General features: G+C 35.1%; 1 protein-coding gene across 8 annotated transcripts in view; it reads left to right on the top strand.

The window, feature by feature from the left end:
* The window catches only part of ZNF148 (zinc finger protein 148), a 171,453-nt gene extending 154,172 nt beyond the window's left edge, over positions 1–17,281 (top strand). For all 8 annotated transcript variants that reach the window (XM_078453076.2, XM_078453075.2, XM_060639728.3 and 5 more), the window contains 2 exons: positions 6,814–6,932; positions 7,252–17,281. In XM_078453076.2, coding sequence (XP_078309202.1) covers positions 6,814–6,932; positions 7,252–8,850 — 1,718 coding nt within the window. In that variant the 3' untranslated portion in view covers positions 8,851–17,281. The remainder of the gene's footprint in view (positions 1–6,813; positions 6,933–7,251) is intronic.
* The last annotated feature ends 957 nt before the right edge of the window (positions 17,282–18,238 follow it).

Here is an 18,238-nt window from a genome sequence, read left to right as displayed (position 1 = left end):
TTTGGGGGAGGAATTTTAGGAGAAAATGATCCTAAAGGAGAGAAAAAACATGGTAAGTTTATAGGAATTGGAAGAAGGCAACTTTGATTAGAACTCAGAAAGTAAAGGAGGGAATTGTGAAGAAACATCAGACATGCAGGGGCCAGTTGATAGAGAACCCAGTTGTTGTTGTTGTTGTTGTTGTTGTTGTTGTTGTTGTTGTTTTAAATTCTAACAGTGGAAGGCCATGGATAGGATTTAAAGGTGATCAGATGTACTTACATTAACAAAATCTGGGAGTGGTATGGAATTGTAAGGAGATGAGAGCAGATCCCAGAGAGACTGCTATAAAAAGGTTATTATATAAATAGTCCAGTCCAGGGCATGATAGTGTCTTGAACTTGGGTGATGACAGTGGGAAATGAAAAGAAGTGGGGGGGTTTGGCAGGGATTTAATAGGTGGAACCTGTTAATCAGTTGCATATGGAGAGAGGGGATAAAGAGAAGTTGTGTGGGCCTTTGGGGTGCAAAACTGGATGAATGGGAGTGCCATCCATATGAATAAGGAATCAAGAGAAGGACTAAGCTGTGGGTTGAAGATCACAAGGTTAGTGTGGGATATGATGTATTTGAGATCCCCAGGTGTTCTGGAAGTGGATATGTTTGTTGAGTATGCAGTTTGGATGTATGGGTTTGCAACTCAGATTTAAGTGTAATTAAAGCGATGGAAGTAGATGAGTTTCCCTTCTTGCCAAATAAAAAGAAAGAAAAAGCAAAAAACTTAGGAGGAAGCCTTAAAGAACTAAAACATTTCATAGGTGGAGGGAAGAAGGTGAGCTGGGAGCAGGTGGAGATGCCTAAGGAGCATGGCTGCCATAGAAGGAAGCCAAAGAGAAAGCTAATTTAAAAAAAAAAAAAAAAAAAAAAAAAGGGATCACTTGAGTTGAATGCTATTGAGAGGTCTACTAAGTTAACTGAAAAGATTTGGTTGAATTTGATAACTTGAAGGTGATGTGCAAGAACCATTTGATGAAATAAGTGCAAAAGCCAGATGGGAATGGTTTGAAGAGGAAGAAGAGGCATAGTTGAAACTGCTAACAATCAGATTAATATGTCAGTCCACAGTGAGCTACTTTATGCATAAAGTTTATGTCCTTAATGCTTGTATATCATTTGGCCCAACAATTACTCATATATTAGAGTAAGAATTCTTACCCGTAAGTAGCTCAATGTGTGCAGTGTTAAAGTTACCAGGGAGAAACACCACAGTGCGAAGAATTTGTGGTCTCAGTGGATAACCATTAGAAGAGAAACCCGAGGCTTCTTGGGTATTGGAGATTACCATTAGCAGAACACCTTGTTTTTTCCTCCCCATGTTACAGCTTTCCTGAATTGAAAATAGTATTTATAAACTTCTTATTTTTTAAGTAAGCTTTTTCTTCTAATCTTGAAATTACTCAAACGCTGCATAAATTGTCTTTTCTAGTAGAGGGGCCCTGGCTTTCAAGGGGAAAAGCAGTAAAAGGATTTTCTATGTGTTAATTTTATTCTTAGAGAAATTATGTATCAGTCATTTTATTTTTTATTTCCTTTCAAAAGACATAACAAAGTACCAAAGTCGGGAGTAAGATACAGAGCACATTATCACCATTACTTCCCCCACCACACCTGATCCCCCTGTTAATAACCCTGTTACCATTACTTTTTAATATAATATTTGAGAATAATAGCCAGCAAAAGTACATACACACAAAATATATTACAGGCCAAAAACCAATTTTTGCAACCAATATTATTGCATACTTGAAAAACCCATGAGTGTCAATGAAAAATTATTGCAAACTAGTAAATTCAGTAAAATAGAAAACCATACACTTTGTATATACACACCCACAGTAGAAGATATAACAGAAGAAAACACCCTTTTTTACAGTATCAACAATAAGAAATGTGGGATATCCCATATGAAGAAATCACTAAAACACTGTTGACACAAAACAAAACTTGATGAAATGGAAGGACATATTTCCCCTTCCCTGTTCCCCCCCCACCCCACCCCCCCCGCCCCGGGTTGGTTGGTTATTTATTTATTTATTTATTTAGTGGTAAGAAAGGTCAACATCATAAAAGATACCAATTAAAAAAAAATTTTTTTTAACGTTTATTCATTTTTGAGAGAGCGAGGGAGACAGAGTGCAAGTGGGGGAGGGGCAGAGAGCGAGGGAGACACAGAATCTGAAGCAGGCTCCAAGCTCCAAGCTGTCAGCACTGAGCCAGACTCGGGGCTCAAACTCACTGAGAGATCATGACCTGAGCTGAAGTCATACATCTAACCAACTGAGCCACCCAGCTGCCCAGGGATACCAATATTTTAATAAGTTAACGTAAACATTTCAGGCAGCTCTCCCTTTCCTACTGCAGTTACTAGACAAGATAATTTTGAAGTAATATGGAAAGTGGATAAACCAGAACAGCAATGAGGGGGATTAGCCCTACCAGATGATAAAATGTATTATAAAGTCATAAAACATTTTATTTCTGGCTTATGAACAGTTAGACCAATGGAACAGAATAGAAGGTTTAGAAATAGACCCATGGAACTTACTAGTATATGATTTTGATTAAAGAAGTGATCGAAAAAAGTGGAACTTTTCAGTAAATGGTGTTGGGAAAACTAGATAGTCATCTGGACCTCAGGATGAACCCCAGATATATCAGATTTAATGTAAAAGATGAAACTACAAATATGTCTTGAAAATATGGGCAGATTCTCTACATCCATGCTAACATTTGTGATTGTCTTTTTTATTTTAACTTTCCTATTGGGTGTGAAGTATATCATTGTGGTCTTGATTTGCATTATCCTAATGAACAATGATGAGCATCTTTTCAAGTACTTATTGACTGTTTGCATATCTTTGGAGAACTGTCTATTCAGATCTATTGCCTATTCTTAGATTGTCTTTTTAACTGTTGAGTTGTAAGTGTTCATTTCATATACTGGATGCATATCCCTTATCCGGTACATAATTTACAAATATTTTACCCCATTCCAGAAGTTATCTTTTCACTTAAAAAAAAAAAAACAACACAACATGAAGTTGAGCATTTTAATCATTTTTAAGCATACAATTTAGTGGCATGAAGTACATTTAAAATATTATGTGACCAAATGAAAACCTCTAACCATTAAGCAGTACAACTCTCCTTTCCTCCCTATCCCAGGCCTTGGTAATCTCTATTCTACTTTTGTCTCTGTGAATTTGCCTATTCTAGATAACCTCATCTATGTGGAATCATTCAATACTTGTCTTTTTTGTGTCTGGCTTCTTTCATTTAGCATAATTTCTTTAAGGTTCACCCATGTTGTAGCATGTATCAGAATTTCATTTCTTCTTATGGCTGAATAATATATCATGGTATGTATATATCACATATTGCTAATCCATTCATCTGCTGATGGACACTTGGGTTGTTTCCATCTTTTGGCTGTTCTTAATACTGTTTCTGTGAGCATTGGGGTACAAACATCTGAGTGAGTCGTTGTTTTCTATTTCTTTGGGTATGTACATAGAGTAGAATTGTCTGTGTTTAACATTTTGAGGGATTGCTAGACTGTTTCCCACAGGAGCTATACCTTTTTTTCTTTTTACCTTCTTGATAGTGTTTTTTGAAGAATTAAACATTTTTTATGAAGTTCATTGTATTTTTTGTTTAGTTGATTGGACTTTTGGTGTCATATCTAAGAAATTATTACCTAATTCAAGGTCATGATATTTCTATGTTTTCCTCTGAGTGTTTTATAGTTTTCATTCTCACATTTAGGCCTATGATCTATTTTGAGTTTAGTTTTGTATATGATGCGAGGTAGGGGTCCAACTCTATTCTTTATGTGAGTGTCAAATTGGTCCAGCATCATTGTTGAAAAAAAAAAGACAAAACGATTTTTTCCCCGTTGAAGTGTATTGGCACCTATGTTGAGAATCAGTTGACCATAAATGTAAAGATCTATTTCTGGATTCTCAATTCTATTCCTTGATCTATGTCTATCCTTATGCCATTACCACACTATCTTATTACTGTAGCTTTGTAGTAGGTTTTGAAATTAGGAAGTGTGAGTCTCCCTACTTAGTTTTTCTTTTTCAAGATTGTTTTGGCTATTCTGGATCCCTTGCATTTCCAAATGAATGTTAGGATCAGGTTCTCAATTTCTGCTTTGAATTTGTAGATCTGCTTGGAGAGTATTAACCGTCTTAAACAGTATTAAGTCTGCCAGTCCATGAATATCGTGCAGCATTAAATGAATTCTTATCAGTCCACTGATTTTCTCTTTTATCCTTTCTCACTTTTGAGAAGTGACTTTCACTTGTGAGCTCAATAAACTCTATCATCTACATTCTCTGTGTCAAAACATGCAACTGTTTTTTTCTTTTATTCTAAAATATAATCTGCACTCTCCTTCCCTTTTCATCTTAAGTCCTCTGAGATCTTGTTCTTTTGATTATTAATGATAATATTTCATTTTAATCTTAGTTCAGTGTTCCATTTCTCTCCTTCACTGGCTCTTTCCCTTCTGCCTTCAAATAAATTAATTTCAGTCTCTAACACTACTTGCTCTTAAATAGATTGCCTCCTAATTATTACTTCTCATCTCCTTTTCCTCATTTCTTTCACTTCCAAATTTTCTTAATAAGTTATCCTCTCTCCCAGCTTCGATTATTTCTTTGTTTTGTGGAATAAATGAATTGGTCTTGATTAGTTGTGTTAATCTAGCCTCTGAACCGTTGAAGTCCGTGCTCAAAACCCTATTACATAGAAGTGAACTATTCTGTCCTGAAATCTGGGTGGCACTCTTAGAGCCATTTGCCACAACAGCATCAGCCTTTGGGGGTCTCTGTGGAGCCCCCAATGGCACAGTTTGAAAGCTACCACAAGGTCACTTCGGCCCTAAAATTTGGTAACTCCATAGCAATTACAGAAGTTGCATTCTTGAAAGTTTCAAATAATTTACTTGTCACCAAATTAAATTAATATTCTCCTAGGCACCATTTCTCCTAGACCTTTTATAGTAACTAAACCCTTAGTTTCTCTGTTGTTTCCCACTACATTTTCTTTCTTTGGCTTTAATTACATACACAGTCTCTTTAAGTGCTATTCACTTTAAATTCTAACACCGGCAAGAAGCTTTTCCAAATCATACCAGCTCAGTAACATTTTTCCCACTAGTAATCCACTATAATAATCATTTATGCCATTCATTTGACACTTAAGTGCACAAAATATTTTGAGCTACATAAAGATAATTTAGGCTCAGATTCTGCCCTTAAATGTGATCTTGTAGAATAGAGATGTACAAAATAATTAGAGATGAATTAATGAGTGCCATAGGAGAGCCACAGATGAAGTTAGTTCTATGGAAATTTAAAGAAGATCAAGATACTTTTCCTTGAAAGAATAGGGCAAAGGATCTCAGAAGATTTGGGTTGGAACTTGAAGGGAATGTAGCGCCTGAACACACAGGGGTAGGCATTCTTGAGTAAAGGAGCAGTGTGAATTGTAGCAGAGGTAGAAAAGCACAAGATGGTAGGTATTTTGATTTGGCTGGAGGAAAAGTTTTAAGAAGAAAGGTAGTGCGATAAAACGTTGTAAAAGTAAACTGGAGCTGGACATAGTTTTATTAGTTAGTTGTCTGTCTAATGTGTGCGTCTTGTTTTCCCAAGCTCTTTGAAGACAAGTAATGAATCTTACACTTTTAATCACCTGCAGCAGGGTTATGGGTTAGAGAGCAAGTATTCCATAAAATTTTGTCAAATGTATGAAAGATAGAAACAGTTGCTTCCCAAAAACATACTATTCAAGGTAACTTATTATCACACCCTTCTGTTTACTGTGGTTTTATCAGTAAAAACTATTTTAGATCTCCATAGTAATGGTTCCTTACAGCCAAAAAGTCCTTATGACACTTTAAAACATAAAATGGAGGGGGTGGAAGCCGGGGTTATGTGTCTGGTGACCAGTACTTGGTTTGATTCATTCCCCGCCAAAAAAAGGGCCTGAGAAATTCTGGTTTGAGTTGAGAAAAGTGATCAGTTATAAACAAACCTTTTGAAATTTAGTCTGTAATTTAAGTACTTTTTATGTTTTAATGAATTAGATTTTTAAGACTATTTCCTAGGATTCAGATTTCATTTAACCACAAATATTTGTTGAAAAGAAATGAAGAATTGAAAAGGTGTATGCAAGTATTGTGTTGGACTATGTATGGGTAACATTTTCTTTTTTCAAAAAAATTTCTAAAATAGTATTTTGTATGATTGAATAAAAAAGATTAAAAGCTTCAACCACTCTTACTAAAACCATGTCCATCTTGCTGTAAGTTCCTGGTACTGTTTGTCTCTCCAGAGAGTGTGTTATGTACACACATAATAGAAAGGCAGGGAAATTGAGTATGCCTGCTTTCAGTCTTTTCTTCCCAATGGCACATGCCAATCTTTTATTTTTATAAAGCACAATATTCTTTAATGTTTGTTTATTTATTTTGAGAGAGAGAGGAAGAGTATGCACAAGCACGCATGCTGGGGAGGGGCAGAGAGAGAGGAGAGGATCCCAAGCAGGCTCCATGCTGTCAGTGCAGAGCCTGACTCAGGGCTCCATCTCACAAACAGATTATGACCTGAGCTGAAATCAAGAGCCGGATGCTTAACCAACTGAACCACCCAGGCACCCCAAAGCAAAATATTTTTTACAAATTAAATTGGAAGATATATTTAATATAGGGGTAGAGTTTTTGTCATAACACTTGTTTTGTTTTAAACTTTCTATATCATGTGCTAGGTGAAAAACCATTTCGCTGTGATGAATGTGGTATGAGATTCATACAAAAATATCACATGGAAAGGCATAAGAGAACTCATAGTGGAGAAAAACCTTACCAGTGTGAATACTGTTTACAGGTAAGGGGTGGTTTAAAATGTTTGTTTTTTTAACCATTTTGCTGAGGTATGATGGACATTGAAATTCTTCTATCCTAAATTAAATTATAAAATCATTCTAGTAAATTAGAAAATGTCACTACTAGAACTGTTTGAAGAACCTCCCAACTGCTGTTGATTAGATTATAATTGGCAAACGACTCAACAAATTCATTTGGATTTGCTTATATTATTCTGCTTCTGTCTATTTTTATATTAATTACTTTTTTCTTTTCTTTTCTTGCTTGACGAAAAACACAAACTAAAACAAAAACTCACTGCTGAAATCTGAATTTGACAGTATTTTTCCAGAACAGATCGTGTATTGAAACATAAACGTATGTGCCATGAAAATCATGACAAAAAGCTAAACAGATGTGCCATCAAAGGTGGCCTTCTGACATCTGAGGAAGATTCTGGCTTTTCTACATCACCAAAAGATAACTCACTGCCAAAAAAGAAAAGGCAGAAAACTGAGAAAAAATCATCTGGGATGGACAAAGAAAGTGCTTTGGACAAATCTGACCTGAAGAAAGACAAAAATGATTACCTGCCCCTTTATTCTTCAAGTACTAAAGTAAAAGATGAGTATATGGTAGCAGAGTATGCTGTTGAAATGCCACATTCTTCAGTTGGGGGATCACATTTAGAAGATGCATCAGGAGAAATACATCCACCTAAGTTGGTTCTCAAAAAAATTAATAGTAAGAGAAGTCTGAAGCAGCCATTGGAGCAGAATCAAACAATTTCTCCCTTATCCACATATGAAGAGAGCAAAGTGTCAAAGTATGCTTTTGAACTTGTGGATAAACAAGCTTTACTGGACTCAGAGGGCAATGCTGATATTGATCAGGTCGATAATTTGCAGGAGGGGCCCAGTAAACCTGTGCACAGTAGTACTAATTATGATGATGCCATGCAGTTTTTGAAGAAGAAACGATACCTTCAAGCAGCAAGTAACAATAGTAGGGAGTATGCGCTGAATGTGGGCACCATAGCTTCTCAGCCTTCTGTAACACAAGCAGCTGTGGCAAGTGTCATTGATGAAAGTACTACGGCATCCATATTAGATTCACAGGCACTGAATGTGGAGATTAAGAGTAACCATGACAAAAATGTTATTCCAGATGAGGTACTGCAGACTCTCTTGGATCATTACTCTCATAAAGCTAATGGACAGCATGAGATATCATTCAGTGTTGCAGACACTGAGGTGACTTCTAGCATATCAATAAATTCTTCAGAAGTACCTGAGGTCACCCAGGCAGAGAATGTTGGATCAAGCTCCCAAGCATCCTCATCAGATAAAGCCAACATGTTGCAGGAATACTCAAAGTTTCTGCAGCAGGCTTTGGACAGAACTAGCCAAAATGATGCCTATTTGAATAGCCCGAGCCTTAACTTTGTGACTGATAACCAGACCCTTCCAAATCAGCCAGCATTCTCTTCCATAGACAAGCAAGTCTATGCAGCCATGCCCATCAATAGCTTTCGATCAGGAATGAATTCTCCACTAAGAACAACTCCAGATAAGTCCCACTTTGGACTAATAGTTGGTGATTCACAGCACTCATTTCCCTTTTCAGGTGATGAGACAAACCATGCTTCTGCCACATCAACACAGGACTTTTTGGATCAAGTGACTTCTCAGAAAAAAGCTGAGGCTCAGCCTGTCCACCAAGCTTACCAAATGAGCTCCTTTGAACAGCCCTTCCGCGCTCCATATCATGGATCAAGAGCTGGAATAGCTACTCAGTTTAGCACTGCCAATGGACAGGTGAACCTTCGGGGACCAGGGACAAGTGCTGAATTTCCAGAATTTCCCTTGGTGAATGTAAATGATAATAGAGCTGGGATGACATCTTCACCTGATGCTACAACTGGCCAGACCTTTGGCTAAAAAAAAGTGTAAATAATACTGGCACTTTAGAACAGATTAATCAAGAGTGGGGTTACTCTGTGTAAATGGAGTGCTGTACAGATTTAAGAGCAATGCGTTATAACAAGTTAAGCTGATATGAATAGCAAGATAATCCAATAACTGCATTTTGTTTGGTTAGTCAGCATTCTTTGAACTGCCTTACATGTTGTCACCTTTATAGAAGCAATGCATTACTTGTTTTAGAACAGAAACTTGCTATTCCACCTACACCGAGTTTAAAAGGAAAAAAAAAAGACTTTCGCACAATTGTTTCCTAATTGATAACATTGTACATTCTTAGGAGATTAGTAATTGTGTGAAATTTACTCATACTGTTTCTAAGTTTTTCAGCATAGTCATTGCACTTCAGCAGGGAATCTGAGTATACTTTACAGACAGAGTGAACTTCAGAGTTTAAATGTCAAGAGATTATGGCTTAAATAAATTAGTGTGTCCTATAGGAGGAAAAAAAGAAACCAAGAAACCACCGTTTAAAAAGAATGATATGCCATATACCCTTGATTTTCATTTTGCATTATATTGACATGTTTTTTTTTTTGAGAAAAGAAAGTAATAAAAATCTGATAGTCTAAGACTCCACTATTTAAAAGCCTAATTACTTTTAAAATATGCATACTTTCAAAACTTTTACCAAAATACGTAACTGTTGAAGCATTCACTTCTCAATGGAAGTATGCATATTGGTGTCAGTTTCTTTGTACAGTTGTACTTAGATATTTTTTATGATTTTTCATGTGCAGGTATCAAGGTTTTGAAGTTTTAGTAAAAAGATATTCTGTAGATTACATTCCCAAGAACATAATGCTTACACAAAATGTATATTCCACGTTTTAAAGCTTAATTGTATTTTACTTTACATATACACTTCAGTTAACATAGAGCACTTAGAATCTATTTGGTATTTTTGATTTCTCAAAGTAAAAAAAAAAATTAGATTTTTAGGTTTGATATGGTTGTGTCATAATCATCTCATAATTGACAGTTTTAATTTTTGGCAATAAAAGGAAATTGGATATCTTTGGAACTGTAAAACCTGGTTTAATCCTTCTCTTTCTAGAATCTTGATAGATTGGATAATTAAACAGTATCCAGAGAAACTAAAGAAATGGGCATTTTAATTGCTTATTTTATCTTGAATTACTTTTTAATGAACACTGCTCATTACAATTTTACAAACCAAAAGTGTTTACTAATTCTAGTAACTACAATTTCTTTTTCAGCTAGATGAGTGATCGGAAACTTTTTGTTGCATTTCAAAATCTAAATAAACTACAGACTTTATCCTTATACCACGAATGTTTTTTTTTTTTTAATATATATATATATATATATATATACTTTGTCTTAAAATAATACAGCATGGTACCATAAATAGTGCTTTTATATATACACATATGTATACTTTTCTAAAGAATGATGGTTTGAGTTACACATTGGACAGTTTTAATTTTTGGAAAATAACATTACTTCTATTGATTTTATTATCCTCTTTAATTTGTTCCAACTTTTTTGCTTATTTTAATTTCCACCATGTTTGTCACAATGCACATACTGATGTAGCACCAGTGATACTCTAAAATTAATATTCTTGGAAGGTGAAACTTTATAGTTGCTAATTTCCACTTTAACTTTTATATTGGCCCTATAGATCTGCAGTCTTTGTTTCAGTATAGAATGTTACACATTTAAATTATTGTTTCTTTTATTTAATGTTATCCCAAGACTGTTCTCATAAAGGGAACAAAGAAAATATCAACCCTTAACATCTTTTACATTTATTTTGAATATTTTGGTGTTTTATGACAATGAATATAAATTATGTTTAATGTGGTTTCCTCTGTACGTTGGTTATTAAGCTTTGCTTGAAATATTAATTTTCCTATTTGACAGCTTTCTTTGCTGCCAAACTTTTCAAGAATTTTAGACTTCTCTGAGGTAGATGTTTAAGTTCTGCCATTACTGACTTTGAAGAATAGTGTGTGTTGTGTTATACATCATGTAATTGCAAGAAGGCTCTATTCAGGTGAGATGTGAAAAATGGAACTGTGCTCACGCTATATAGGTGTTTATATTTTTCTCATACTGTTATTTGATAATAGGCATTTATTTCCTGAGTTGATTTCTTTCTCTTTTTTCTTTTTCTTTTTCTTTTTCTTTTTCTGCTTCTTTTTCTTTTTCTTTTTCTTTTCCTCTTTCTCTTTTTCTTTCTCTTTCTCTTTCTCTTTCTCTTTCTCTTTCTCTTTCTCTCTCTCTCTCTCTCTCTCTTTCTCTCTTTCTCTCTTTCTCTCTTTCTCTTTCCTTTTTCCTTTTTCCTTTTTCCTTTTTCCTTTTTCTTTTTTTGAGCCTGGTCAAAAATTTTGTTCTTCAACAGCTTGTTCAGTCCTGGTATAGTATACAGTTTTTGTTTGTTTTAATATCACCAGCACAGTTTTTTTAGAGTGTGACTCTACTATTGAGCAGTTAGGGTAAGCCAAGGAAGGCAGGCCTTTGAAAATGGTAGTTACGCAAGCAAAATTTCAGGTGTTGCATTCCTGTCTTTGGCACCTTTCTTTAAATATACATAATGGCAGACTTTTCTACCACATTGTAAGCATTTGATACTTTGACATAAGTTATTGACGTACCATTTAAGTATAGTAGTTGTGGCTCTCTTACTGTGAAATTCTAAATGCCTACCAGAATTACCTTGTATTATCATCATAGGATAAACATCTCAACAGTTTGGGTTTCCCCACTTTGCTTTAGAAAGTTACTTAATTTGTATCTGGGCATTAATAGTAAAAAGTAAGTAGCCTTTATGTGCTGCTGTAGATCAGAATATTGAGGATATGAGATAATCCTTCTGCAATTTGTGTTTTTCATTTCAGTTAGCAAAGTGTTCCATTAAAACATGCTCTTATACCATTAAACTTTTGGTCAATGTAAGGGAGGTATGCTTTTGCACTTAGGACCTACTCTCCTGTTTGAAGATTGGAAGCAGATCAGGTTAGATGAGGTAATCTCTGTTGAACATCTTGTAAAGCTTTTTTTTTTTTTTTTTTTTTTTTTTTTTTGACTTCTTATTGTACACATATTCATTTGGTTCAGAATATTTGAGTGGCTCTTAAATCTTTTGGATGTACTTGCAGATTTTCTGTTTGATACCATACAAATCCATCCTTTTAGCTCTGGCTGAGGACTGTCAGTGGTCGGGTAATTTTCCCTTTCTGACAGGCAAAAGAGGTCTTGTGCTCAGGGTAGGCTTTCATTACCACAGGGGAGAGAAACTTGCAAAGTGCTAGCTAGGTTAGATCTTTTGCCACTTCTTTCATTTTATCAATTTGGGTTTTTAAAGGGCTGTTTAAAAAAAAAAAAAAGCCGGGAAACTTTAAAAGTAGGCATTACTGTAGTACCGCATTTCTTAGACATAGAACATCTTAAACTAGAACTTGTTTTTTCACAGTATAATTACTTGAAGAAGCACTATTATAATCAATGAGAAACTTTTTGACACTGCAATTTAATTTAAACTTTTTCCGTTTCAAATTGCTTTATTTCAGGGAAATAATTTTCCAGTTGTTTTGCTATATTCTGCAAATAAAACCGTGTTTCCTTTTTTCACTTAAACGTTGGTAGGAAACAAACTAAAGCAGACAAACATTTCTTGTTGTGTTTGTTGCTTTCTTTAATCCAATGGATAAAAAAGTAAAACCCTGTAAACATTATTTTATTTTTTTATGCAATACCATGCTGTAAATACGGTTCATCAAATAAGGATGTACCTATGATTGAATCTTTAATTCTGCACAGTTAGAGTTTATATATAAACGTGTCTTGACAATCAAGGACTTTTATGTGAGTCTTCCTTTATGATGTTTATTAATGTTATGCATTCCATTTGTTTTGAAGTGAGTACCAATGTGCTAATTTGTATTGTCTGAAAGTATGTAATGTTTTTACAGCTTGTTTTTAAGAATCTGTAAATATGTACAAACAAATCACAGTACTGCTTTATGTTAGAAGGCATATGATGTTGTACTGTACGTAAGCAATAATACATAGCAGTGCTAACTGTACAAGTAGCATCAGGAAAGTTCTAAAAACATTTCAGAGTTATTCTCCTTATTTCATTTAATAATGATTATCTTTAATCAGTTTTTATAAGTAAATTCCATTGTTCCTCCTACTGGAACATAACACTGTTTACACAGCATAATTGAAGTTGCAGGGGAGACAGGCTAAATCTGACTTCATCTGTACTCACTTTCACTAAGCATTGAATGGCCTTACCACTCTTCTGCAAGATGGAGGAAGACCGCAAAACTTAGTGCCCATCACACTGAAGGAAGGGGGTGTGGTTTTTTTTTTTGTTTGTTTTTTTTTTTTCCTGCTTCTGTACTGCTACCTAACTTTGTGGTTTGCTTTGGATTTAATATTTGTTTCTGTTTTAGATTCAAGCCCATAAGTTTTGAGGTGACTTCAGCTCCATTGTGACATAGTTCTCTTCATATTTCATAGCTACATTTCAGTAATTCTAAACTTTCTACTTTGATTTTTAGATATGTATTTTTCAAGCTTGATTTCTCAGCTGAACAGATGAATTTATTCAACTTCAATACAAAGAAAGACAAACCTATTGTAGTTTGAATTGAGTAGATATTATACTGTACAGAACAGCTAACTATTTGAACACACACATCACTGCTTTAGAAATAAAACCGCCAATTTATAAATGTATATGACCTACATTTTATAGGAGAAATGTTTTTAAATGCTAGTCATTTATATAATGTGCTTTGAAGGATTTGCTAGTCCACTTCTGTCACTTTTTAGTACACTGGTATCTTTTATATGTAATGTATGCTTTTTATTATTGTAGCAAAGCATTTCAGTAGAATGAATTTTGCAACAATATGGGGGGAATTTTTCATTGTTGGATTTGAATTATACTGGATTTTATCTGTGTAGTCTTGTCTTTATTTTAATGCTGTCTGGAAGGGAACTTGGTATCCAAATAAAGCAGGTAACCTCATTTTACTTCAAGGGCATACTGTGTAGTGCTGAATTTAATCTGGAAATCTGACGATTTTGAAAAGAAAAACACATTTATAAAAATTGTACAGAAGAAATTAAATGTGTGATGGAAATCCTTATGGTGGAGCACGTTGAATTTTCTGATATATAGTGTTATTTTCCTGGGATCCCCTATGCCTTCTTTGTATTTCAACTAATAAAGGAAAAACCCTGTCATTAAAACTGGTAGGATAATAGGATATTCTGATTATACAGTATTACTTTTCCTATCCCATTTTCTGACCCTTTCTCAATCACTGTAAATTTTTATTTTCTATTTCCTATTCATAATTAAACCTGTACATATTATAGACACTGTTGTATAAAACTCAATTGGGTTGCTATGCTTGAATGGGTAACTAAGTGGAAATATTATGGATACTGAGAATTCGTAATATCAGAACAAATTTCCAGGAGAAAGGGGCATCATGTGTCCTGGGAAGGTCACAGCAGATGTTTCTTCAACCCTCTGGTCTATCTATGTGAAGGAATCCACTATAAACTTAGTATCTTGGACAAGTGGGTCTTTCCTTCCCCACCTCCCCCCAAATATATGAGCACTAAATTTCAAAATCTACTCAGGTGAAAATTACTTTGCAATGAAACTTACCACATTGAAATTTTCACTGTTAAAGATATTTGTGATATTTTTAAATACAAATTTTTGCTCAGTAGTCAGCAGCCTGACAATTGAAATTTGGTAAGTCAGTGTGTTTTAAAATATATTTTACCCTCCAAAGAGAATTGTTTTCAAACAATTGGGAGGACTTCTGTTTGTTTAAATGCATTTTTTAATTGTCATTGTAAAAATAAAATCTTGCTTGACCCCGTATTATGCCATGAATGAATTGCTGAGCCTTTATAATACATGAAAGCTTGTTTCATGCATAGTCATGGAACATAGAAATGTTCTTTAAACTGACCTATTCATTACGTGGTTTAATGAGTTTCACAGCTTCTGGCATTGTTGTCATGTAGTTAACCTTGCCACTTGGAGTTTATAATACCATTTTATGTATTGTGATACTAAAGGAAGCTGTTTTGTTTTATTTTTAATTGAATTATTAGACTAATTTATATTTGCAAATTCTGCATTTTAAATGTGGACACTTGCTGTTTGAAAAATAAAAAAAAATACAGAATACAGTTTTATGAATAATTTCCTAGCTGACTTTTTCACAATATTCTGAACCAAATAACTAATGGTAAATATTTAAAAACTGGTGCATAGATTAATATTAAAAAGAGAAGGATGTCTGTATGGAATTCACAGTTTTTGTACAAATTGAGTAACCATCAGCAGGAACTTTACTGTACTTTTGTGTAGAATGTATAGGCAGTTCTAAAATTTAGGAGTCAAATGTTACGGTCCAATATTGTAGACTTGAAATATGTTTAACATAGGTTTAAAAATTATGTGTTGTTGTTTTTTCTTTATGGGTAAGAGTCTGTAAACCCATCATATGTGGGTTTTTACCCCCTATTAGTGAAGACAGTTTTGTTTTTATCCATTTACCACCTTGCCAATCCCCTGTCTTGTGACACATTGTAAGAAAGCTGTCTGCAGTTAGGAGTGCAGTCCAGGTCCTTGGAACAATATAAACTAATGGCCTTTGCAGAGATTAATCCTAGGACCCTGGCTTTATTAGCATGGTGCTTTAAGTAACCATACATAATAATACCACTGATAGTCTATTAATCCATTTCCTAGATCTCAGTTTTTCTTGAATGGTTAGAAATGGTAGGTAGAGGGGTGGGGAGATATATACTCTACATGACACTTCTACCTTCTGAAGATTACAAGAAAAAATGAAATTGAAGTCACTTGAGTTAATGTTATCATAGAGTCTTACTTGACAATTTGTCATGCACAAAAGGAGTATGAAGATTTCTATGATTATGTTTGGATAGAAATTTACTTTTTTGCAGACTGCTGGCTATCCTGTCTCTCTTTCCCTCCCACCCCCAGCCTGAAAAGGTATTAGGATAAACTATATCCATTTGATGGCTTTTAAAGAGTCAATGGAGCAGAAGAGTTTAAGTGCACTAAAGGTAAAATTTTTAGTTCCTCTTGTCATTTTCAAATGTCTTTAAAAGGACATTTATAGTAAAACATTATGCACACACCCATGCAGATGTGCATATGTGTAAGAGCTAGGATGTGAAATGTGATCCTATAAATGAGAATGACCATTTTCAAAGTGATTTTCAAACTACTGGAAAAACCCAAGTTTAGAAATGGACCTGAATGGAAAAATGGAGAACATTTTGAGTTTTTGCATATTTACGCATTCAGGTGAACTCTTAAAATCATAACTTAATTTTCCCTAGCTGCTCCCGTTCATAGTAAGATTCTGAAATTCATGCTTGTGTTAAGGTGGCCAAGGGAGCCAAAGAAATGTATTATTACCTGTGATGGTACTTATGTTTCTAATGATTTGAATTCTTACTTGCTGGGGCCTCGTATTCAGGATCCATCGCCTGCTAAGGAACAAGCATTGTGCTAGATGCACATAAATGGTTAAGTCTATTAACATCTTTATTTGGGCATCTGAGAGGTTTTTGAGGTGGTGGTAGTTGCAGGGTGTGGTACTGTACATTAGATTATTAAAGCATAAGATGTATTGGATGCTGTGCTGTGTAGCTAAATACCTCAGGCCTCATCAAATGGGTAAGTAGTAGATTTCTTTAGGACAGTTTTCTAGAGAACATAATTTTAATAAATTGGTTGCAGAAGATAGAAAATATATACAGGCCAAATAAAGTGGAAATAACGTTAAAAATATTGCCTAATTAAAATACCAAACTCACGGATAAAATTCAAACCTGGACTGTGGAAATGAGACTAGCCTTTGTTCAGAAGGAATGTACCTGTTACAGGAGTGGGAAATGAATGTGCTCTAGGGATTCGTGAACCCGAGGGGTACCTATATCTTAGTGGGGAGTTGGAAATGGATTCTGGAGGATGCTTTCCTGGAAATAGGAGAGCTAACTGAACCGGTGCTAATTAGTCATTCGACCACAGTCTTCATGGAGTGGTATTAATACTAGTTTAAATCATTTGAGTCACACATGAGCCAGTACTCCCAGCTATGATTATGTTTATGATGCTCTTTAAGTCAAATAACTTCCACTAACCCCTAATTATCTTACATTCTCTTTTCCTTGACTGTTTCCTTCAAGGTGTTTGGACCACTATGAAATTTGCCCTTAAACCTCCTGAATAACAGTTTTCCTTTGTTTCTTTATGGGAATTCCAGCACTGTCCCACAACTGTTGTCGTGTTGATAATGAGAGTTAAGACTGATTGCTAGAGCACAAAATGAAATGGCAGAAAGAGGATACAACTGAGCAAACACATTCAGAACCACTCTCGGCTTCGCTGGCAACATGCACTGAGAGAAGTTGTGCTGTGCAGTTTGCTGAGTTGGCCCTCACGATCTGAGAGCAGATGGTGGTGCTCAGAGGTGGAATAGCCAGTGCTGCAAGGGACAGCTTTAAATGACCTTTATGTGATCTTCTTGAGTATTGTGAGACTGCAGGGGTGTAGGGTCATGAGATTCTACAAGCTGCATGGGCAGGTTAAGAAGCAGAATGAGCAAGAGAGAATCAAAGAGACAAGTGGTGGTTCTCCCTTGGTCTGTCTGTGTAACATTGTTCATGTCACTTACCCTTCCTGAGCCTTGATGTTTTATCTGTAAGGAGATAATAAAAGTTCTTTCGGAATTGCTGTCAATATCAAGTCATTTGAGATGATTTGTAAACTATAAAGCACTAAACATTTCCTAGTTCATATTTTAGAAGTGGCACAAAGGGGAGCTAGAGCAGAATTGGACAAGTGTTGGAAGCTTCATTTCTTATAAAGCAGAGCATGTGATAAATTCTGACTTGATGACAATATCCTCTTTCAAAAAATTGGGAGGTATGAGTGGGTTTGTCTGGATTTTATTGACCGGCAAGGAAAAGCTAGTTGGGTGGAAGAGATTCCATTTTCAGAGACCCTGGAAGGGATGCAACATTTTTGAGAATGATGTATATTGCAGTGAATTTTTAAAAGTCAGTAAGCTTGCAGGGGGGAAAAAGAGGCAAAAATATCCTACAAAAGTAAGAACATATTGAACTACTCCATTCCAAGCTATTGGTTAATCAGGAACAAGAACCTGACTGCCCATGAGGCAAAAAGCCAACAGTAAGGTTGGAATTTTGCAGCCAGCTTCACCAGGCAGGAGGAAGGGACACAGGTCTGTGTGGTGGGCCTGGCCTGCTCATTCACCTTTTTCTCTTAAATTTATTT

The sequence above is a fragment of the Panthera onca genome, chromosome C2 (assembly GCF_046562875.1).
Source record: "Panthera onca isolate mPanOnc1 chromosome C2, mPanOnc1 haplotype 2, whole genome shotgun sequence".
In the NCBI taxonomy this organism is placed as follows: Eukaryota; Metazoa; Chordata; class Mammalia; order Carnivora; family Felidae; genus Panthera; species Panthera onca.
This window is presented reverse-complemented; position numbering and strand designations above follow the sequence as displayed.